The sequence below is a fragment of the Apostichopus japonicus genome, chromosome 12, assembly GCF_037975245.1.
Source record: "Apostichopus japonicus isolate 1M-3 chromosome 12, ASM3797524v1, whole genome shotgun sequence".
Taxonomy (NCBI): Eukaryota; Metazoa; Echinodermata; class Holothuroidea; order Aspidochirotida; family Stichopodidae; genus Apostichopus; species Apostichopus japonicus.
In genome coordinates, this window is record NC_092572.1 from 10450161 (window position 1) to 10474449 (window position 24289).

The 24289-nt window shown below is 37.9% G+C and overlaps 2 protein-coding genes across 2 annotated transcripts; both read left to right on the forward strand.

The window, feature by feature from the left end:
- On the forward strand, positions 1 to 7636 carry LOC139977013 (mitochondrial import receptor subunit TOM40 homolog). Its single transcript, XM_071985956.1, has 6 exons — positions 1 to 363; positions 880 to 1040; positions 2076 to 2177; positions 3204 to 3432; positions 5080 to 5253; positions 7126 to 7636. The coding sequence occupies exons 1-6, from the start codon at positions 174 to 176 to the stop codon at positions 7263 to 7265; spliced, it is 996 nt and encodes a 331-aa protein (XP_071842057.1). The 5' UTR covers positions 1 to 173; the 3' UTR covers positions 7266 to 7636.
- Positions 7637 to 11247: 3611 nt separating this feature from the next.
- LOC139977020 (poly(3-hydroxybutyrate) depolymerase-like) lies at positions 11248 to 23891 on the forward strand. The gene is made up of 12 exons (XM_071985969.1): positions 11248 to 11514; positions 15547 to 15700; positions 15918 to 16040; positions 16967 to 17164; positions 17590 to 17681; positions 18504 to 18620; positions 19224 to 19256; positions 19788 to 19890; positions 20416 to 20458; positions 21555 to 21680; positions 22826 to 22851; positions 23546 to 23891. The coding sequence occupies exons 2-12, from the start codon at positions 15613 to 15615 to the stop codon at positions 23605 to 23607; spliced, it is 1011 nt and encodes a 336-aa protein (XP_071842070.1). The 5' UTR covers positions 11248 to 11514; positions 15547 to 15612; the 3' UTR covers positions 23608 to 23891.
- The last annotated feature ends 398 nt before the right edge of the window (positions 23892 to 24289 follow it).

Sequence of the window (24289 nt, forward strand, 5' to 3'; positions counted from 1 at the left end):
TGTGAAGCAAATGTAGCAAAACACTTCAGTATACTTGTACCGGTAAGTGCACGAGATTTTTAACCTAAGCTGTTTAAACAGTGTAGGTTGATCATATATGTGCACTGTTTAGCTACTATCCTAAACATTAACAGTATTATCTACACAGTACGATACCATAATAAGCCGTGAAGATGGGTAATGTTTCACTTGCAGCGGCCGAAAGCCAGAAGCCCGCTGCTTCAGCAGCCACAGAAACGGCACAAACTTCAGTTCCAGAAGTTCCGAAGTTTTCTCCAACAATGCCAACAGCAAATTTTATACCAGAGAGCGATGCATTACCAAATCCTGGGACGTTCGAGGATTTGTTCAAGAAGGTTAAGGGTAGGCTACTGAGTACTGTAGTAATATGGGCCTAGCCTAACGATAGGGCTAGGCAAACTTATTTCGGAGCTGGTGATCCGACACGTTCTGCCTAAATGAGGCTCTATGATTAATTTCCTTGCGTTGGTCCATTTTACGATGCCAACCCAATACAACTTATACCAGTGGCTAGGTCTAGCTTAAAACACTTAACAGCAACATATAATCTAGGCCTAGGCAATACTAGGGAATACTTGTTCCTCTAGCCTAGGCCTATCAATCATATTCCCAAATGCTATGCAAAATGAGTGAATTGCTTGGCCTATGTACAAGTGCAAACATGTAACGGTAGACAAAAAGAAGCATTTTTAAACAGGAACCATAGTCAATTTTTTTAAAGAGATAAGATATCATAGGAAGTATGTTTGGATATTGCTCCCTTTGCTTAGAAAGGAGGTGAGCATCCCATCCAGGATATCCCTGCCCTGTTAACAGCGACCCAAGGTAATAAATTCTGATTTTTTTTTATTCTTACAGAGATACTACCTAACCCCCTTGAGGGTTGCAAGATGGTTATTAACAAAGGTATCAGCAATCACTTCCAAGTCAGCCACTCATTGGCTTTGTCTTCATTCGGTGCTTCTTCATACCACTTTGGTGCAACGTATGTCGGTGGAACGCAAATCAGTCCTACAGAAGTAAGTAACGCAGGCCTTGCATTCCAGGCTATTTACTGACTAAATGCCAGGAGGCCCTAGATATGTTGTTTGCCCATAGACAAAAATATAGGCTGGCAATGATAAGTATTACAGGCCTTGAAATTCAGGTTATTTCCTGGATTTATGCCATTATTAGATTTGGCTGTTTGCCAGTAGTCAAAAATAGGCACTGGCAATTTTTGGCATTGGATATTATACATCTCATAACTATGTACAGTAGCTTATTAGCATTCCCAGTGAACCTTCCTTTTAAGGAAATGGAGTAAAGATTGACAATTTCAGAGTTCTCCAATTTGCTTTAGTGTGCATGTGATAATACTGATCAGTATTAAACAGCGTCTGAGCAATTGAATGAAGGAACTTGAACGAAATTCAAAACAAAGTTGCTCATTAACCTACTTTTGGTGAGGATATAAATCTGTTTGGAATGTCTAAGGTTTGATGAGTTATAATCTTGCTGTACTGTAGTTTTGGGAAACAGCGATTTGTAGCTTAGTATAACCTTTCAATTTAACAAAAACTGAAAGTTTTAGAAGTCTTTTTGTTCGATTGATCAAGTTCTTGACGAAACACAAAAAGCTACAATAAAGAACTTTTTGTGTTTGTTTGACACATCAGGTCCGCAAATACTGAAACTGTTTCCCCCCCCCCCCCACCCGCTGTCCAATAATTTTGAGAGCAATGATTTTGATGTGATTCATGTTATTAGCTTTAGACACACATGTATATTTTTTGTTTCACCAAGTGGACAAGTCTGAGAGTGGACAATTATCTAGAGTGTCATAAACCATTCCTTTCCAAAGAAAGCAAATTTCTGGTTATTGCAGTAGTTTGAAAACATGCAAAACTTTATCGTCTTTTCATGTTATGGGAGTAGCCCTATTAGAAAGAATCTTTGGGAAGTGCAATGTGGAATATTTACTTGGAGGATTTTCTTACTATCGTTGTTTTGATTCTGAGCCATGCTATATGTTTACATAAATTTACTAATTTGTTTTTGCCCCCTCTCGGTAGGCTTTCCCGGTAATGTTGGGTGACATCGACACGACGGGGAGTCTTAACGCACAGATTATACACCAGCTAGCTGATAGGATACGTGGTAAATTTGTAGTACAGGTAGGTACGCTCTGCATGCTACATTCTCATCACTGGTCTACCAAAGTTTTGGTCCATCTTGCAAGGTTTCTCCCAGAGATCAATTTATTCAGATTTGTATTGTTATCCAAAATGGTCATATTGCTGTACAAGTCTTTACGTATTTTTTTATGCAGTTATGGACAGACTTTTTTCACACAGGAACCATATATGGCATTTTAGGGGAGATAAGTTTTAGCGCCATCAAAATTGCTGAACTAAATGTGAAGTCTACCTTCTTACCAACCCCCAACCCCCCCCCCCACCTACCCCCCAAAAAAGACAAGACAGACATACATTCTTCTATTCCCCTAATGGCCTTTTGTCCTCCATGAGAGGTTTATTGTTCTGAAGAAACTTGACATGTAACGAACACACAAACTAACACATTAAGTAGCTAGGTGTGACCATGCAATTGCACCATCTCTGCATTCATAGACATAGACTGTGTAACTTGTCATCAAATCAATACAAATAGGGCATATCTTTGACCCATAGGGGTATCACAATGATAAAGTAAGGACAGAAACCCATGCTTGAATAGATGTCAGCTAAGTAGTTGATATTTCATAGGGAAATTGCCCTGCTAGACTGGTCAGTGGTGGAATATCAGAAGCCCTTAGAACAATACTTACAAATGATGTCTAGTGTGTAGCCGTATATCAGGGCTTCTAACTTTGTAGGAGTACAGAACTGAACAACCTAGAATAGCAGAGTTAACCATGACTACTGCCAATCAATACCTGTTCTGTTGTCACCATCAAGTCAGTACTGCAAAGACTTACGCCATGACCAGAGACCCTCTTCCAAAAATCGTAATGGTACTCACACTTTATGGTTGCATCTCACCACGTAGTGGCCAGACAAAAAAAATGGGGTTACTGGGCGTTACCTTTTGCGGTGATTCATGGCCATTTTTTCTTTTTAAATAATTGCCATTGTCATTATAATATGCAATATATTTGTGTCATATTCTTGATAGTCACTTATTACATTTTTGGTCAATAGACACAACAGACCCAGTGGGGAGTGTACCAAGCAGAAGTAGAGTACAAGGGCCCTTCATACACAGGAGTGGTAACATTAGCAAACGTGAATCCATTAGAAGAAACCGGTATCGTGGTCGCCCACTACTTGCAGAGCGTCACCAAGAGGCTGTCATTAGGAGCAGAGTTACTCTATCACTACGGGCAGGGTAGCCAAGCAACCATCATTTCAGGGGCAGCCAAATATGCAAGTATGTACTTGTTGCTATCAGAATTAAATCTCTCTTCCTCTCTGTTTTTCTCCTTCTTTACATCCCCACTCACTCCCCTCTCCTTCCCTTCTTCCTCCCCTTTCCCTACCCTCCTCTTTTCCTCCCTACTTCCTACCCTCCTCTTTCCCTCCTCTTTTCTCCCCATCTTTCTCAGTTAAAGTTATGATTCCTGTTAAGCAAGAATGTTGCATCTGTATAAATTTGCCTTATTACTACAGTATAATTCAATCCAGAAAGAGTTTATTTCCTACAGATTGAGCTCTGCAAACTCTTTTGTCACGGTTCATGGTTAAATTCATGCTACATTTTCTTATAATTTTACATGTATATGATTTGGTTTCAGGACCTGCCGATCACTACGTTATAACAGCACATTCATATGATAAATACATCTCTAAAGCAACATTCAGAGGCAAACATAATAAACAATTCGGGCAAGATCATGTTTGAATCATGTTGGTATCTTTGATTATATCACTTTAGATCTACATGAACCAAATGTACCAACCTGTATTCTGATTATACTGGAAATGTAAATACTGCCATCTATGTATATGTCAATAGAGGCAGCCATCTTTAAATCTCTGTTCACTGGGGGGTCGAGTCACAAAAAAATATACCTTGATAAAATCTAAGTGAATCACTGTCAATTCTTTGTGTAAACACTACATATCACAGCAAGAGTAATGGCAAATATATTATGTAAAAAGTGTGAGTTTGGGAAGGTGAAACCACTAAATTGGTCAATAATCATTATAATGTAAAAATATTTGCAATGGTTTAAGTCTATGCCTTGTAAATCGTGAGTTGCATTCCCTAAGAATGAGTCACCAAGGTTTTTAAATTGGGTTTGCTGAGTTGAGTATTTAGGTGAGAAAAAACTTGATCTGTTGTAAACTCTTCAATTAATTTGTGAATGTTGTTGGTTTTATATACTTTCAGTCAATGTGCAAGCAATTGTAAATGCATTTGTTATGGCAAGCTTTTAATGGTGGTCAGAGAGGGCCAAATTTGTGTTCGGCTGTGACTAGTTTGTTTACATCAAATTTAGATTGCACTGTAACTTAATAACCCCCAAATAGGAAAAATGATAATATTAATATTTACCTACCCTCCATCACTTTAGAGACACTGAAATAAGCCAGAAATAGTGGTAGGCCTATGGTCCACCCCAAGGGGAGTTTCAATGGCCCCATAGCCTGGTGTTCTATTCACCAAACATACACATCACACCTACTTTGTACATATCGGTACTTCTTTGTAATTGTGCTACATTATTCGAACAACCACATTTGCTGTGCCGACATCTAACGGGTGAGACATGGTTGTCGTGTGGACAAGCAGAATAAAACCATCAAAAAAATGTAGCTGTCAGTCAATGCACAATTTAAGCACCATTCATGAAGGAGTATATACATTCAGATGTATTGCCTAAAAAATTTTCATAAAGCAAGCCTCGAGAAATCACAAGGTGGGTCACAAAGGGAAAAAGTGTCTAAAGCAGGGTTGTAAAGAGTAAAGGTTATTTACCGTATCGTTTTTTTTGTTTTGATTACTTTTTTGTCTTTGATCAGCCTCAACCCAAAATAATAAATCGTTTGTTTAACTCTTCCTTCTTTCATTCAGCGGACAATTGGTCTGCTGCAGGAACGTTAGGTCCCACCTCCTGTCATCTTGCGTACCACCACAAAGGCAGGGAAATAGAATTCGGTGTAGAGTTCGAAAGTAACTTCAGAGCACAGGAGACGGCAGTGACGTTAGGATACCAAATAGAGTTACCGCAAGGTGTTTTATTCAAAGGTGAGCGGAAACCATAAATTGTACTTTAACGGTAACAAGAACAACAGAAGAAAACTGGTCGTTAATTCTCTATTAATTCTTAATTAATTGTATTATTCAAAGGTGAGCTGAACCATGAATTGTACCTAACAGTAACAAGAACAACCAAAGATAAACTGATCAGTTAATTCAATATTAATTCTTAATTAATTGTATTATTCAAAGGTGAGTGGAACCATGAATTGTACCTAACAGTAACAAGAACAACCAAAGATAAACTGATCAGTTAATTCTCTATTAATTCTTAATTAATTGTATTATTCAAAGGTGAGCTGAACCATGAATTGTACCTAACAGTAACAAGAACAACCAAAGATAAACTGATCAGTTAATTCTCTATTAATTCTTAATTAATTGTATTATTCAAAGGTGAGCTGAACCATGAATTGTACCTAACAGTAACAAGAACAACCAAAGATAAACTGATCAGTTAATTCTCTATTAATTCTTAATTAATTGTATTATTCAAAGGTGAGCTGAACCATGAATTGTACCTAACAGTAACAAGAACAACCCAAGAAAACTGATCAGTTTTCTTCTCTCTTAATTCTCAATACAATATTGTCTTATATTTTGCATATCATAATGAAGATATTGTTAAAGAAATGCAGCCAAAGCTACATACTTTCAAAGTTAGGCCAAACGATTAGCATACAGTATATGCTGGAATGTGTTAACTGATTTTAATTTAAATCACTCATTTTACAATTGAGTCATGATTGATATACACAATACAGTATGTCCCTGTGTGATGGTGTCATTGTTTCCATGTATTCATCTATAACTGGCATTCAAGTAAAACTCAGAGCTCTATCTTAGAAGTATATACTGTGCTGGTACTGTAGATTCTAATTGGAATGCCTGTTTAGAAAGATGTATAAATGTTACAGGACCTGCTCAAGGTTGCCATGCTAACAGGAGCTTCATCAGAATCAGTCTTTATGGAACACATTTTAGTCATCATTTGCTTATTGGATCAAAGCGTTGGGCTCCTGAATTTGATCAAAAAGTTAAGAAACAAAACAAATGTTTTGTCAGGTGGCTCCTTAAAATTTAATGTTATATTAACAAACTCTTTCACTTAAAGCAGCATTTTGCGTTTGGTCGCCGTTTTCTACTTTTTTGACATGTCCATCGAGTTTTTTACATATATCAATCACACAACAGCAAACTAAGATATTAGCCAAGTTTTCCCCTGCCAACAACGTTAATTGCGAGTAATTAACGATAGTTGCAGATAATGAGAAAAGTGTCCACGACAAATTCCACTTTTAAAATTAATCGCATACAGTTCCCCCAAACCCACTAGTTTGAATTCAACCAGGTTTAGTTATGAGCCGTTGCTAAAAATAGATTCAAGACTTTGCGTTGATACAACCAGGGAGTTGTTATGGAACTCTCTGGTACAACTGCCATATAGACTGTACACAAATCAAGCTGGTGTTGTATTACTGTACGTATTGGTCAATGACGTTCGTAGTGTTTAAATATTCATATCATGGGCGAGGTTTATTGGGATCCCAACGGAAAATATCTTGGAGAAAAACAAAGTTGAAAGTTGCAAATTTTTCGACTTTTATGCCACCATTTGAAGTAAGATTTAAATAGATAAGCTAGTTTTGTATGTCGTTATGGCATAGTGGAGTCAGTGAGGTTGAGAAAAATCATAGAAAAGGACGCAAAATGCTGCTTTAATATTTTACAAGCAAATTTTGTCATTGAAGCGTGGCATATGTTCTTGCATGTTGCTATCACCATTTTCTATTCTTGGATTCTTAAACCGTGATTCCAGCTTTAACTCAAACTGTTTACTTCAACGCTCTTCTCCAACAGGAATGGTAGATTCTAATTGGACGGTGTGCGGAACGTTGGAGAAGAAGCTGCAGCCCATTCCGTTCACGTTTACGCTTAGCGCCCTCCTAAACCAAAAGAAAGACCAGAGCCGCTTCGGTTTTGGACTCATGTTAGGATGATGGATGATGCCCCAAGACAGGAGAGGGTCAAAAGGTCAGGTGATGCGACAAGGTCAAATGTCATACATTTCACAAGTCTCCATCGGCAGTGTATGGAAACTAGTCCGTGCGTAAATGTGGACATCAATACAAATAAAATTAATTGCAAAAACAACAGAGAAAGTAAGGAATTTACTGGAGATAGATTGCCTCAGGAAAAGGATTTGCGTGAAAGAGGAGATTACAGTATAAAGTGTGTGAAAGGAGCACCAAAATTTGATGCATGATATTGGTTGTCTAATATTTAGATTGGTCTCATGCAGCAAATCATGCCAAGGGTGATCTCTCCTGTGGATTGTCGTCAGAGTCGACTCCTGGTTGCATCTGACGATCTCCAACGTCCAAAGCAGCGTATTATTCCATTTCCGATCGGAAATTTCCAGGTGCATTACTTCTGCTGAGGAACAAGAGAAACTCTGGTCCTTCTCAGCTTTAACCATTTTAATCACAATAACAATGTCTGCCCCAATAGTTATATTCAAAGTAGTCCAGGTCTGGATTCATGAGTCCAGGCATAGGTACTGTTATCAAGGCCTATCCCTGAAAATATTGAGATGTTGAGGGTTTTGGAAAGTATATTTTGTATTTGGCAGGGAACAATTCATATTGGTATCGCATAGCAAACTTGTTATGCAAATATGGTCAGAATGATATACAATTGCAAAAGGTTAAAAAGCAGTCTTTGTACAAAGGAACGATAATATTCTATAAAAGACGAAAGTACAGAGCTTTGGAGAAAGAAGATGTGTACACTAAATTATATCCTGGTGGCATTGCCAAAGACATTACGTTGCAAACCGTTAACGTATTGAAATTGATTTCATAAATCAATGTTTTAAGTTGGACAGCCTTGATTGAACACAAGATGTAAAGTGAATATTTCTCAAGTGTTACATTAATCACAGTGCAAATGTTTTTAAGAAGATTGTCAACACAGAACAACTTTTAAAAAGCCCAAGTGTGAAACCCGGTTCATCTTATTTGATTTAAGCAGGAGAAAATAATGTCTGCTTTTATGGGTGGTACACATATAGTATGTCTGTGTATTAGACAAGTAGATCCATGACTCTTTTAAGTCTTCCTGAAGCGAAATTAGTTGCCCTCCTTTCATATTTTAGAAGAATATCCAAGAAGTTATTTTTGACCTGCAAAAGGAGCAACATTATCTAAGAAAAGTGGCGACATTTTTCTTTGAATTTCAACCTTTTTTGTTCCAAAAGTGAACTTGAAGCAAACAGGTGTGCAGGCTAACTGTACACTGTCATATACAGTTGTTAGACTGTCCCTGGTCTTCAAAATGTGTGTGGGAAGTTTCTACTTCAAAACTATGTTACATTACACCTTAACCTGAATATGCCTGAACATTGATTAGTATTTTGTCAATTTTGAACTCCCTTGTGGTAAAGTTAATATTCTACCCAATCCAGGGGCCAATAATATATATGATAAAAGAATATTATATAGTTTTACCAATTTTTGATTGTGACATCACACCTGTTTGCTTCAAGATCAATTAATAGGAATTGAATGCAAATCTCATCAACATTCTTATGTTCCTCTCCATATCTGTCAAAATAGGTTGCCTTTGAACTTTTCATATTTAGAGCACCATATTTTCTTTACATTTCATAATATTAATAAAAATAATACAGTTCTTTTATAGCGCATAAATATTAGAAACATCTCAATGCAAAAGTAATTACTGTTGAAAAGCAATTTTAAATCTAGCTTAATGATCAAAGTTCACATTCTAACTGTAAATGAGAACAATAACTTCAGTCATTAATAACTTAATAATCCTTTAGCCTCCCCTATTTTTGCAAAATCAAGATTGTTTGGAGCCTGTCAGTATCTCAATGCACAGAGGTTGTGGAGCTCACATGCACATCCATTGTATGCTACCTACACAGTTGAAGGAAGAGGTAAGCCATTCGCAGGGTTAAAGTAGCTCAATCAATAATGCTTCACATGCAATGTTTGGTGACCAGATTTAACAAGGTATATTGCCAATATTGACATGCAATTGACATAAAACTAACACATGGCTATTTAACATTTACAATTTATTTCAGATTGGAAAATTTCAGACTAAAAAATCAATTCCTGATGGGTTTTGGAGTCCATGTACTGTAATAGAGTAGAGTAACAAAGCCAATGTATTTTTCACATATCATTCGACCCACCCCCCTCCCCCTCCCATCCGCCTACCCCAGTCTAGAGGGATATCTGTGGTTATGACCATATGGTTTCTCCTAATAAGGTAGTTGTTAATTGTTTAACTCAATGGACAAAAGTTTGTATCCCCGCAAGGATATAGTTTTGTTTCATTTACAAACCTTTTGCCAAAATTTTCGTGATACCTGATCTGATTATTATTTCAGACTAAAGCATAATATATTGTTTACTAGTACCTGGACTTTGCCTCCCTTCAACGCCATATACTCTAGCAACCTGATTGTAGCAACGGTAAACTCAAAAGGGCAATCGATCTTCATCTCGTCCCTGGCGATGATCTTGATTTTCTCAAAAATGGCTTTCACACCTTTTTTTGTCAGTTTCTTGTATCAGTGATGAAAGTATTCAAAAGTGGAGATTTTTTTTGGGGGGGGGAGGGGTTACAAGGACACTCATAAACAGGCATCAATTTTTAGTTATTGTTCAAAACATGTTGAGTTTTATCATCCAGAATAATTTTAAAAAAATGCAAATCTGTGTTTTACCTATTCACCAGAGTTAGATTTGCCTACTGGTTTACTAGCTCGGAAACTGGTACACTGCTGGGTTCAAGAATAGGGCGCCACCAATAGGACGCCACCAAGTTTAGATGCCGAAGATGCTGATTTCCCTTTTTGGCTGTGAAAGATATGAGGTTCCTCCAATGTGCAGAATGCTTCGCTTATTTCAAGCCCCAAGTAATGATATTTGGATCACTGCCCCCTGTAGCAACTTAAGCCCCTGAAGTAGGCCTGAACCAGACATGGTTGTCCATATGAAGAAACTAAAGGTAGTTCATATCCTGCATAAGTAGGTTTGTTATCTGTAGACCTATAAAATTTTACAGGGTCTAAATGAAAACAGTACCTATGCTACTTTTAATCGAACAGAAAGTGAAATTATTTTTCCATATGACTGAGGTGAGGACCTTTTGTGTTGATGATTGTGTTTTTGTCATAAATATTTCATATGCATAGCATCGTAAAAATCGCATATGCATATTACGTATACATAATGTTTTCATATGCATATTATAGAGAAATGTTTGCAATAAACTCGGAAAAATATTTAAAGTTGGAATTCATTGAATACATTATTTAGGTCTGTATTTATTTTGTTCTTATGTCAAATAGACATAAATGTCATAGGGTGAAGAAACAGTTGAAGTGTTGCACCGTCCCCACCACCCTCCCCCCCCCCCCTTCGCCACACCCCCTCCTTTTCGTGTGGGATTGAAAAGGTGGTAATTGTTTTCTCCTTTCTATAATCCTGTATTTATCGTTTTCTGGTAGTTTTGTAAAGTGAAAAATCAATAAACCGGAGGAATTTAACAGCCATTAATATGAACGGTTGCAAGTTTGCATATAACCTTAACAGCATATGACGCCAGTTTCTATACCTTGGTATACTAAACGGTGTATAACTCAAATGAGTAATACGGTGCAGTTAAATGTACAATGTATCCAACCATTGGTGGAATCCAACATGGCTTAAAGACAATACGTCCCAATACAAACACCGCAGTTTCAACGACCAGTCAAGTTCAAACTATTTCCTTTTCAAAACACGATTTTATTTTTAATATTTTTGAAGAGCATCACTTTCATTATATTTCAAGAGCATACGAAACAGTATAAAAGGTTGTGTAAGTACTTGGCGACGGGTCAAAGTTCAACTGCTCAAAGAGGTAGCACTGTGTTATTGCCGGATATATATCTTCTATTTAACAAACAAAAACAGAACAGTACATGACACATGCAAAGGAAGCGCGAGTCTAACAGAACAAAGTATCAGTTAGAAGCGGTTCAGCATTAACTGAAGCCATTATCTGCTGCATTTCATCCAATCATTATTTTCAATTTCAACGTCTTTGTGGTTGAAATAAATTAAGAGGCAAGTTTGATTATGATATCAGAGAGCAGCCTATAGTGCTTAACAACTACTTGGTCATGTGACAACTAACATCCAAAAACTTACAAAGAGTGCATACTTGCAGGTGAGCCGTCTCGATTTATTTATTTTCCTTTTTTTTTTTTTTTGCTTTTCATAGTCGACCTAGACTTGTGGACGTTACAATATGTATTATATTCAACACAAAACCTGCAAGTATTTAAAAGGAGTGCACCCCACCCCACCCCCTGAGGTTGTCATTTAGGAAGCATTTAAGAAAGCATCTTAGAACAAATATGAGGAAACATTTTAGGGCGTATTGTACTGTTTGTATTGACGATTATTCTTAGCTGTATGCTTACAGGACGAAACTGAGCCAGAGCATCTCCAAGAAGATTTCATATTAAGGCCGCTGGGAAAATTGCTAACGATTCTGTCGAATTGAATTATACTCTTGTAATGAATATATGTAAATGAGAGCATCATGAATAACATAACAAGAAAGTAACAACAACACAACAAATATCTTTGGATTTTTTTTATTTTCTTATTTCGTCTTTCATGTGTGTTTATCAATACAATAATTTCTCCAACGTGCACGATGACGGTCCAACACCCCTAGCATATGCAACGTCCTCCACTTGCTACTGCCATATGCACATTGAAGGATACATCATGGATAGGTTCCGTCTAAACAAGCCATGCGGTAGTATATATCGTGCTACTTCACCCCTCCCCCCTCCGCACTCGGGCGCCATTGCTGGAGCCCCAGTTTTTTGGGGCCAACTCGGGTGACGATTTCGGGAGCCCCGTTTTCGGGGGTTCTTTTCGATAGCCGAGTCTTTTTCTTAATTTAATTTAATTACAGGTAGTCAGTTGACTTTTTGGAATCATAAGCCAAGTGTCCACTGGGTTTAAACGGCACGGACTATTCAAAGTGTCACTTTGTGTTCATCTCAAGTAAAATACATTTAACAATTATTACGTAACACATGTTTGAAAAAAGGCTTTGTGCATTTTTACAAATCTAATATATAATTATTATTACACTTTCTCTATAGTTACTGTAACAGCCTCAAAACAGTCACAATCCTTCTTTAAGGTGTAAAGGTAATTGAAAATGCTGATTTGGTAGTGAGCCTACAATTCAGAAGATACACATGCTTTCGCATGATAATGGTTCAACATTCGAAACATTTGTCCTCTAGCGTTTGGGCTCTTAGAAACAATGTCTAATAACCTATTTAACTCCACGCAGTGGCCTTTAAATAACTGGCTCATGTCTCGAGAGCTGAGACTTGAGTCCGACCGGATGGCATCTGGTATTGTAGTCTACTGACATTAAATCAATTTAAACAAATACATACAACTCTGCGATGTCAAGGGTGTTCTTTAAAGTACAAATAAAGTCCCGACAAAGATATGAAACCATATTTGATAAGCAGTGGCGTCGCCAAGGGGGGGCCAGGGGGGGCACGTGCCCCCCCCCCCCCCCCGGAAAACCTAGTGCCCCCCCGGGTGCCCCCCCATCTGAGATTTGGGTTGGTAAAAAAATATATATATATTTTGTTATATTCAACTCCCACCATCTGAGGTGGTTTTTCATAAGGACAAAGAAGCACAGTAATTCGTATTTTCTTCAAATGAGCTGCGAAAACATTAACAAGTTTATCCTTGAACGTCGGGTATCGAAGTCGTAACCCGCGCCATCACAACAGGTGTCGATATTTACATTGAATGTGTCAGTGCTCACGCCATACCAGCTATACACGTCCGCTTCGCGAGCTACATGACTGTGAGAAGGGAGGGTACTGCAATATGTTGCCTTGGTCTGAGGTTGACAGGTTAGGAACTGACGAAATGTGAGAATGTGAGGGTCCGCAGGCACCATACTTGCCTATATTTGTGGACCCATATATTAACCCTGTTGTGTAAGGGGTGCAGAGGTCATTTGAGGTCAGATGCTTGTAGGAACAAATGGCGAATGTTCACACCTGCATACTGAGCCATACTCGATGTGTGATCAAACTTTGGATTGCATGGTGAGATCCCTGATATGGAGCCAATAACGATGCTGGAACCTGTTACATCTTAATAGATAATGGGCGAAAACGAGAAGGACAAGAAAGGAGTCGGGGTCATGCACACATTAATTCAACAAATGTAGCTTCTATTGATAGGGTTAGGCATAATATCGACAGCATGTGGTTCATATCCTCCGCAAAATTCTGCGCCTTGTTAAAATCATTATCTCAAAAAGAGCAATTTCTGGAGATATCTTCAGATCGAATTTAGCATCAAATGTGGCAGCATTTTGCATCTAGCCCATCCTCCGTATGCGAAAATTTTCCAAAGGGGAGGGGGGCAGTGGCGGCGGAACCGGGGGGGGGGGCTTGGGGGCTTGCAATCTGAGAAATTGCAGGCTTGAGACCCATATTTTAGGGCTAGGTATTCGCAGCATAAAACACTCGGGAAGTGCCGTTTCCGGCCATCTGGGGGTTTGAAAAACCCCAAATTTTCTTGTACGCTCCGCGCCAACCGATGGTGGCGCTCCGCTTAGATAGTCTCTACACATTAGTCCCCCCCCCCCCAAAAAATAATTTTCCCGTTCCGCCGCACCTAGAGGGGCACCCCCTCCCCTTAGACCCCTCTCCAGGACGTTGATCCGTATCCACCTAAGTGCCCCCCCATCAAATGCTGGTGCCCCCCCAGACTGAAAAGTCTGGTGACGCCACTGTTGATAAGATGGGGAATACAAATACAATTGATTCATAATTTCTTAACACTGAGTATAGGCCTGTACAGTTAACATAATTTAAATACAATTTGTGTGCGGTTATTATCCTGTATATAAAATTATGATGATAACTAACAGCTCATTGCTTGATCTCTGAAGTGTCACGTGATTAGCTTAAACTTGGTAAACAAACGGTACAAGGTTTTATTATCCGTTTTATCTATCTTCAACGTGTGCGAGATGGATCAAAAGCAGATAAGCCTGACATTCACGCGATAGTTTCGTTTCACTCATCTGAATTTTTAAGAAATATCAAGACATAGCATGCACTTACACTTTTAACATACCCAGTGGTGGGGATACATGCATGGGGTACGTGCCCCTGCAAAGTTTGTTTTTTAAACAAATCAAAGCACCCCTTCTCATAAATTAGAAGCAGCCGTTTTATTGTTAATGAAAAGTACCTTCTTTTATTTTCGTGAGGACAAGTGCCCCCTTTTGTTGAGTAACATTCAAATACTACAATTTAAAGGAACGAGATTTGGTCGGGACATATTTGAGGTGATTTAAGTTGTATACAGTGCCCCGGTCAAATCAAAGTACCATGTCCCACTGCCCCTCGAAGTGTTTCCCACCCCCCCCCCCCGATTGATGCCTCTTATGCCCCTCCTGCATAACAATAACAGTCTTATTTGTAGCAAACCTGGTAGGCCTATACATATACATGTAGAACTCGTGTCCCTGTCAATTTGTAACTATTCATCACCGTGTTATCTATTCAAGGCAAAACCTGTTTTTTTTTTAATTGTTGTTTTACATTCTTTGTTTTCATAGCTTTCCTAAAACGGACAATGTTCTCATTAGTCATTGTGATTATAATAAGCAAATGCTTACGTATTACTTAATTCGATGTTTAAGTGCATCAAAAAATGCAATAACAAAGCGCAACTATAAAAGTGAGTATATATCTGTGTCGCCGTGTGTGACACACTGCACCTGACAAATTAGCTATATCTACAACATTATCAAAACAGATTGTGAATATCACCATCTGGATATACAAGGAAAGTTTAAATTCCATCATTGCTAAAACTGCCAACTCGCTCTAGTTTGATACAGCTCCTTTGTCTCATTCAGTGAATGATTCATACAACATTATCAAAACAGATTGAGAATAACACCACCTGAATATACAAGGAAAGTTTAAATTCCATCATTGCCAAAACTGCCAACTCGCTCTAGTTTGATACAGCTCATTTGTATCATTCAGTGAATGAATACAACATTATCAAAACAGATTGAGAATAACACCACCTGAATATACAAGGAAAGTTTAAATTCCATCATTGTCAAAAACTGCTAACTCGCTCTGGTTTTATACAGTTCATTTGTCTTATTTAGTGAAAACGCAGCAAACGGTAACTTCCCACTTTCAAGGAGAAATCTCTCAATCTGATATTCGTCACCATGACGTCGTCGTCGTCCAATCATGCATTTCTGTTGCTGCTCTTTGTGGCCGCAGCATCCGGGGCTCTTACAGGACCTCCTCCACTCAGTAAGTTTCTAGGCTAATTCTAACAAATTACAGAAATCATTCTCGTTTAATCTATAACTGCATTCGTGTGTATTGTAACGAATTACTTTTCACAACAAGAAGAAATTAATATGCTCATTCGCAATAGTTTTCAAGTTTGATTTACAAATGTCGGAATTTGTACAATATTCGTGACGTTTCATTCACTGTTTTCAATATCCCATTTTGTTATTCATAGATGGCTACGGTGGAGATGCTAATCAAGTGTCTGTCAGCGGTTTGTCGTCTGGGGGTTTCATGGCGGTCCAGCTACACGTTGGCTTCTCCAAAACATTTATGGGAGTGGGTGTGGTCGCAGGAGGTAATATTCCTTTACTATAGTTAGTTGATCTAAGGCAGTATATCATGGACTCTTCAGACACCAGGACGACCAGAATTTAACGTGGTCAAGCTTGACTGTTGAATTAACGGGACTCTGCACTTTACCGTGTCGCCATGTCGTTGTTATGGCAGTCAGGCAGGCAGGACGGTGACCATTTTGTGTAACCTGTGTATAACGTTCTCAGGAAGGGAGCTTGACCCCGTTGTCAAGACTACACTGCTACAGAAACTGCGAGCGTTCTTTTTATAAGTTGTTATAATGGTACGGTAACCATTCCTATTGACTACCTCATGAAGAAACTGTTAGCATGTTGTCGTGAGATGTTTATGACAGGAGTAGGACGATATTGTCGTGGTTGTATTGCGATTCTCGATTTTTGTTTTGTGACGGGACAGTGAGCAGATTTGGTATTGGCGGTATTAAGACAAAAGCTGTGAATCTGTTAACATTGTTATTAAAAGAATGTGACCAACTTTGAATATTTTTGATTTTTCGAAGTTGTTACCGTTAATATTGACTGTGTTAGAAAAGGTCGTTTGTCGAATGTAGTAATTTACACCTTGTAGGAAAAGTCACTCGAATGTATAAGTCAAACCTTTTCACCGATTTTATCTTCTTTGTCGGATATCAGTTCCCGTTAGTCAGGCAGAACCGTAGCTGTGTGCATGATCAGAACGGTATCAATGCAAAATCTTACTCAAATTTTAACTCAAACTCGGGATTCATTCAAGCTGAAAAGATATATACTATTATCTCGTTTATCATCAAAATTGTAAGCCACTTCATTACATTGAATTTTACATTTTAGCTTACAATTTTTTTTTCAGTTTGAATTGATAATTATATTGTGACACTCTGGATATATTATTTATGCATTATAATATACATTTGATCACGTCCGACAGGTCCGTACTACTGCGCCCAGGCTAATCTAATGTTTGCACTGACAGAGTGTATGGTTTCACCAGTGGGCATAAATATCGACTGGCTAATACAGGTGACCAAGAACACGGCGTTAACCCTGACCATCGACGCTACGAGTAACATGGCGAAGGATAAGGTCTACCTTTACACTGGGACCAATGATGGCACGGTGGTTCCGGGTAACACCCCCACCCCAGCCTTCCAACTTTACTTCCGCCATCTTCCCCTTCACACCTTTTCCCCTTCATAAGTTCCACCAACCTCCCCATCCAAACTAAACCCTCCACGTCCCGCCCTTTTCGAATGATCCCCCACCCCACCCCATCCCCTAAACCCACTCCTCACGGTGCTCCTTTCGTTTGCAATATATGCTGATCATTTTCCTTTCCTTTTTCTTAAATATCGATTCACTTTCAAAGTTGTTCGTCGCCATTTTGATTTCTCCAGTGATTGTCCCATGCAGTCTTGAACAGCTCCCTGGTCGTCCCTTAACTAGGTGTTTCCAATATGTGTTGCTATACCATCCATAATGTTGTCTTTATATGCCAATGGGTAAACGTTCTTCATAATGATACAGCTAATAAACTGATTTATTTTCATCCAGGTGTTATGGATCATCTAAATACTTACTACAATGCCTTTGTGGATTCGTCGGGCATCAAAATGATATCTTCAATGCCTTCTGGGCATGCTTTTGTGAGTATATTATTGTAATGATTACTGGAATGTAACAGTGGCCAAGCAAAATGGACACTGGGAATGGCCAGTCTCCAGTATATGTTCTTGTTAGGCTAGTATCATCAATGCAAAAACATTACTAGTGATAGGGATGTCTGGCCTACGTGTTTTATCAATCCTTATATATCACTCCCATTCCCTCTCGCTCCTCTCAACGACTACACAGCAAAAAGGATAAACCCCACCTAACCATCCCTCTCTATCCCACCCACTCAATCCCCGCCCCGCCGCCCCACTCGTACGCATGCACGGTATAATGAGATAGCCCCTACCCACCTCTCTGAGAGAATCAAATACCAGCTATCCGCCTACTCCCTCCCCCGTCCTCCAACCTTCCCCACCGCGCTACAAAGTTGTCTTGTAGAGTTGAAACTGCTTGTTTATAATACATGCGAAAGGCAGGGTGAAAGGATTAATTTAGTTCCACGAATCACGCTTAGTTGCACCAATTTCTCGGCCTTTTGGCTAAGTTCATGTGTAGTATCTGTTCCCTTTCGAGGGAAATGGTGATGCACACCCGACGATGATCACATAGTCACAGTCCCGAAGCAAGGGGACTGGGGCTGAGAGCGGATCAGTCGTTTGGTAGTTTGGTTTTCGTGCCCAGGTTCTTTCCTTGGCGACTTTTTCTTAAAAAGTACCAATTTCTCTCATTTGATTGTCTTTTCCTTGTCAATCATATTTCTCTCTGACTATATTGTTTTCATTTTTCTGTCAATACTTGGTAAAATATCGTATTTTTGTTTTGATATTCCTTTCTCTTTCCTACTTCGTGCTTAGATCACTGATAACTATGGCAATGAGTGTACGGTAGCTTCTAAGGCACCTTACATCAGTAACTGTGATTATAACCAGGCTTACGAAATTCTGGATCATATCTACGGCCCTGGGCTAATCGTAAGTCACAACTGATTGTCCTGTACGGACAGGTCTCTAAATTACCTCGTGTGCATGGGGGCGGGGGGGGGGCAGATTGGCTAACCGATTTATCGGCTTGAAATCGTATCGCCATTGGGTCCGAGCAGTCGAAGGCGCTGCCAGGTTGTGCCTCATTGTACGGTACAGTAAGGCCCCGATTTTCTCTCGGGCACAACAGCTGCAAGTTTCGTCGACTAAGGGCAGCTTGTTTCAAATCAAAAACTGCAGGTTGGATTAAATTAATGCACCTGGAGCAGATTATGTCGAAGTTCGTCCCTACTGGTGCGTCCAGATTCCTATAGGCAAAGTAGGCTACAAATACTTATATATCTCAGTGCTATGAATGTATTGAATATGCCTATAGCATAATAATTGACTTTCGGTTTGAATAGTATAAGATATAGAAAAAATATGAAACATTTAAAGTAACTACCTCTATACTCAAGAGATTCATTGTTTCCTCGTAAGTTGCATGACGTCATACATTGTGTTACAAGTAACAAAAAATGCTGTTGTTTACTCTTTCTTATCTTCAAATGCCCTTAATTTATCTTTATTTTAATTTAAATTCATTTATTCCAGAAACCAGATTCATCAATGATCGCTGGAGGTGAAGTAAGTTATCTTCATTGTTCTCTTCATCTAAGGTTGTCTTTAATTAAATTATTCGAATTTATTAATTGGAGCGAGAAGAGATAGACGGGGACGCGGCAGGTGTGGGGAGGGGGAGGGGTCGATCGAATGTTTCCTAAAAAAGACTCATTTTGTGTGTTGTTTCACTGTATTCTCTCGTTACGTTTTTTTTTCTAGGTTTAAGCCCAACCCCCACTCCCCCACTCTCCCGTCCATAAATCGTTCGGATAATGCATGATTATTAAGTATTCATTTTCCAAGCCGTTATATTTTGTTATTATCACGTGATACGAAATTAGCTGTAAAATGATACACCCGCGCAACGAGTAAACTTTGTGAAAATCTTTGTGAAAATCTGTGAAATCTGTGAAAAATTTTTGTGAAAATCCGCTTTTTTTAACCCGAACCAATTACAGTGTGTACCCATATCTGATATTAAATGACATTGTTTTGATATTGATAGTTAAACATTATTACTGAGAGATAGAGATAGATTATTTTTAAATTTTAAAGTTTCTTGAGTTCGACCAGACCGAGTATCAACCTGCATTCGGCACTGCTAGTTTGGATGATGTCGGCTACGTTTATGTACCCACTGGTTGTATGAGCTCGACTGGTGAGTCTATATTTCTGTTCCAACTTTGATAACAATTTGTACCTGTAATCTTTGAGCAGGACTGTTTGAAGGGGTTGCGATTTTTCATTTATCATGGCGCGAGAGGGGTTTTTTTTGATCGAATCATACACTTTTGGACAAATATTTTACCCAACCTTCATGTACCCAACCAAATTTGGGTAAATGTTTCCCCAATAACAATACAAATGTACAGACAATTTGATTACTTGATCAGTGTTTGGCGACTAAATCTTTAAGCTGTCGCAGTTTTCCCTACCTGGGAGTGGTGAGGTTTATGGAAGAGGGGTAAGGGGGAGGGCGAGAGGGGAAGTGGAGGGAGGCAAAACTTTGCAATTTACTGCTTAGGCAACAAATATATATATATATATATATATATATATATATATATATATATATATATATATATATATATATATATATATATATATATATATATATATATATTTATACATTCCTCTAGTCTGTGATTACTTCTTTCTTCCATCTTCAATTCTTGTCCATCAGGTTGCCGAGTACACGTGAGTCTTCATGGTTGCAAGCAAGGGAGGTGAGGCTAAGAAATACGATGAACTTTTATTTGCATGGAAACGCTGGTGACAGCAAGGCTCTCGACACCGGTGTGGAGGGAACCCCCCCCCCTCCCGACCCCATTCTCCTATTTTTATATTTTTAAAGCAACGTATTTCCATTAAACTCGTCAATTTCAACACCATAAAACACTCTTATACCACTCCCCAATCTAAAACACGTGTGGGGTGTCCAGTGCAGTTAGTGATTTTATTTTTACGCAAACAATTTATACTTGAATTTTGGGTATTCGTAAAAAAAAAACTTTCAAAATGTATTCTCCACAGCTCAAAAAGCAGGATTACATGAATGACTTTTTTAATGAAATATATATCAAATGTTAAAAGATGAAAACGATATCATCTCTAAACAAATATATGTAAAGTAAATATAAGTAAACTACAAGAATACTAATTCAGCCAACTTTGAATTGCACAGAATAAGGGAAATCCCGGTAATGATATTTAAATGATCAAAATTTTATTCGGTGTTTCCTGAAGAGAGAAAGAATTTGCCTCGCAAGAATACGCCATAGGTAAAACAACCCATAGGCTAGTTGTTAACAACAATTGTAGAAACAAAATATTGATTTAACCTTTTTAATATATATATATTTTATTGGTAATGTGCGATATTAGTGCTTGCCCTGTTAGTCTTCCCGTCAGGAATAACAAAATATGTTTTTTCTTTTCCATCTCCTTTATTGAGGCATCCAAAAAATGTTGATGCTTAGTGTAGTTCAAATGCAGTGCTCAGTGTGGGATTTCCGTACGGAGAATGTAAATGAAGCAGAAGTAGTGGAGCTGTGACGTCATAGTGACATAATGTCCTCCACTAGAACATAGTGTCCAGAGATTTTTTCTTTTGTAAAATCATTGAAAGCTTCTCAACAATTTTTGTTTTATCAATTTCATTTGGATTCACGATTTTGTCTTTCATGTTTGTATTAAGACAGTGTGTATCATTTCAAAGTGTGTGTTTCCTTAACATTAACATTTAGTAATTTATACAGTTATGCATCACCTAATATGTTTCTGCATACGTCAATATATAGTTCGTGGTTTGTGTTTTTTCAGGAAGTTCCTTGATAACGAGTACGCTATGCATACCGGCTACAACGAAGTTGCCGAGTTGAACAATATCATAGTGATTTACCCTCAGGCCACTACGTCACTTTCCAATGGCAATGGATGTTGGGATTGGTAAGCTTATATAAACTAAGAATAAACTAAAACTATAGAACTGCATTTCCCTGCAAATACGCAGTATTGTAATGCCTGTTGAGGGCTTTCAGTATTAGGAAGAACTTTTCGGTTGTTCATGATGTTATTTTTTGGGTGGATAACACACCAGGGAGTATAGTCATGTTCGTACAAAACAAAGTGAGGGCGCTTGTGAGCGCCGTGACAGGCTCAGAATAAGTTGGCTAAGCAGCTAGCCTCTGAAACTGCAAATGTACAGAGACTATAATGAAACTAAGTTCCAACGTCCAGTCATGTAGGTATCGTTCACTTCGCCAGTATTGCCAATATTGTAGCGCGCATGCGCACTACAGCAAAAAGACTGTCCTCTTTTATGTAAGACAAATGCAAAGGACAAAAAAATAAAAAAGATAAAAAGGCAAATGGAACACGAGATTCGCAACCAGTATAAGCACCGCCCCCAATAATCGACATTTCGGTATATATATATATATATATATATATATATATATATATATATATATATATATATATATATATATATATATATATATATATATATATATATATCTATATATCTATATATATATATATATATATATATATATATATATATATATCCATATATATATATATATATATATAAATATTAATAATAATAATCATTATAATAATAATAACAATAATAATAATAAATGAACTTATAAAGCGCTAAAATCTACGAAGTATTCAATAGCGCTGTACAACCCTAATAGAACGCCAACTTGAAAAAAAAATGAGTCTTCAAGCAAGACTTGAACTGACTGAGAGTGGGAGAACTCCGCACAGATATGGGCAGACCATTCCAGAGCTTGGGCCCGGCTGATGGAAAGGCACGGTCGCCATAGGTTTTCAGTTTAGTTCTGGGAACAGTGAGAGTGAGTGTATTGCTAGAACGCAAGGTATAACGAGTATTGACCTGGAAGGACAGATCGTCTGACAAATAGGCATATATATACATATATATTAACTCTTCCAAGTCTGTGGGCAGATGAAAACAAAATTCACATTTAGTGACGTTGTTAAGGTCATGAAACGTGGAATGAAAATCATTTTGTTGCTATTCCTATGAATAATGTTGATTTCTTCTCCTGTTCCCATTGCAGGTGGGGTTACACTGGCCTTGACTACGGTAGGCATTAAAATATTTTCTTTCTTGTTTTTTTTTCAATTTTATATAATAGTGATATCAAATTGTTTGCTGTCACATCTCTCTCTGTTAACTAACAGTGGTAGAAACGATATGTTTGCTTTTCACTTGTTACCCTAAAAAATACATCAAGAACACACGGACTCATGCACAAATTACAGTGATGTGTACATGTTATAGAAACTTGTGTACATATATGTATTTAATGAAATACATATAGCAAATGCTAATTACCTCATTGTGACAATGTTAATGTTATAGTGATGAATCTCATAAGGACATTTATATTTTAATTCTTGCTAACTTCTGATATTACGCTTTTTATCAAGAATTGTTGGAATCTATTGCTACTGCACACCTAGCCAAATTTAATCAGCCGAAGCGAAGTAGGAACTGATACTTCAAATTAACCTATTTTGAATGACCAGCGTAACAACGTGTGGCTAATTTTCTTTTTGTTTTTATACGTGAGACTGTTCATGCATCAAATCAACAGGCAAAACTAAGATGGGAAATGATATAATAAATGAAATAAGAAAGAGACTTCATTCATTAATTCATTTGCAAAAAAAAAACAACTTTCAAAAAAACATATCGTGGTTCTATAACGTTGTGAGTCACACAATGGACTTACCCCAAGTCGTTTTTTTTCTTGTTTTCCTTCATTAATTTGCAGCTTGTAAATTGGCCGACCAGATGAAGGCAGTTAAAGCGATGGTAGATCGTGTACTCTCCTAAGTCTCCGCCTTTCTTTGGTGACGTCATGGAAACGCTCATAACTATTCAGCGAAATACCTGATAAATTCACCTTAATTATCACAGTTATAAGTTTAATTGTAAGGATATCTCCGATAGAAAGTACATGTTCATGAACACAAGCAACTACGTCCTCCGCATATAATCAACCTCCACAAAGAAGAACACTTCGTATGAATATTCCCTATAGGGAAGGTGCGGATGATCGGGTGATAAATTGTGAAAAAAATTTTGAGAAGAAAATAAAAAGAAAAGAAATGACGAGATTATTTCGTAAATTTGTCAATTGTCGTAATAATAACTGTCATTAACATAATTACTGTTTAGTATATTACCCCTCATATATTACAGATACTGTAAATCACTGCATGCACATCTAACTAGGATACTGTTCTGTACCGTGACTCCCGTCTGAAGTTATGATGTCTTGATTCCTATTCTCCGTGTATACAATAAACTGATGATGATGATGATGATGATGATGATGATGATGATGATGATGATGATGATGATGATGATGATGATGATGATGATGATGATGATGATGATGATGATGATGATGATGATGATGATGATGATGATGATGATGATGATGATGATGATGATGATGATGATGATGATGATGCTGCTGATGATGCTGATGATGACGACGACGACGACGACG

Excerpts from the sequence above, each read along its gene's own strand:
- LOC139977013 (XM_071985956.1), top strand. The coding sequence starts at position 174 with ATGGGTAATGTTTCACTTGCAGCGGCCGAAAGCCAGAAGCCCGCTGCT. Across the intron at positions 2,178-3,203 it reads GTGGTAAATTTGTAGTACAG|ACACAACAGACCCAGTGGGG; the intron begins GTAGGTACGCTC and ends TTTGGTCAATAG. Across the intron at positions 5,254-7,125 it reads GCAAGGTGTTTTATTCAAAG|GAATGGTAGATTCTAATTGG; the intron begins GTGAGCGGAAAC and ends CTTCTCCAACAG.
- LOC139977020 (XM_071985969.1), top strand. The coding sequence starts at position 15,613 with ATGACGTCGTCGTCGTCCAATCATGCATTTCTGTTGCTGCTCTTTGTG. Across the intron at positions 17,165-17,589 it reads TGATGGCACGGTGGTTCCGG|GTGTTATGGATCATCTAAAT; the intron begins GTAACACCCCCA and ends ATTTTCATCCAG. Across the intron at positions 21,681-22,825 it reads GGCAATGGATGTTGGGATTG|GTGGGGTTACACTGGCCTTG; the intron begins GTAAGCTTATAT and ends TTCCCATTGCAG.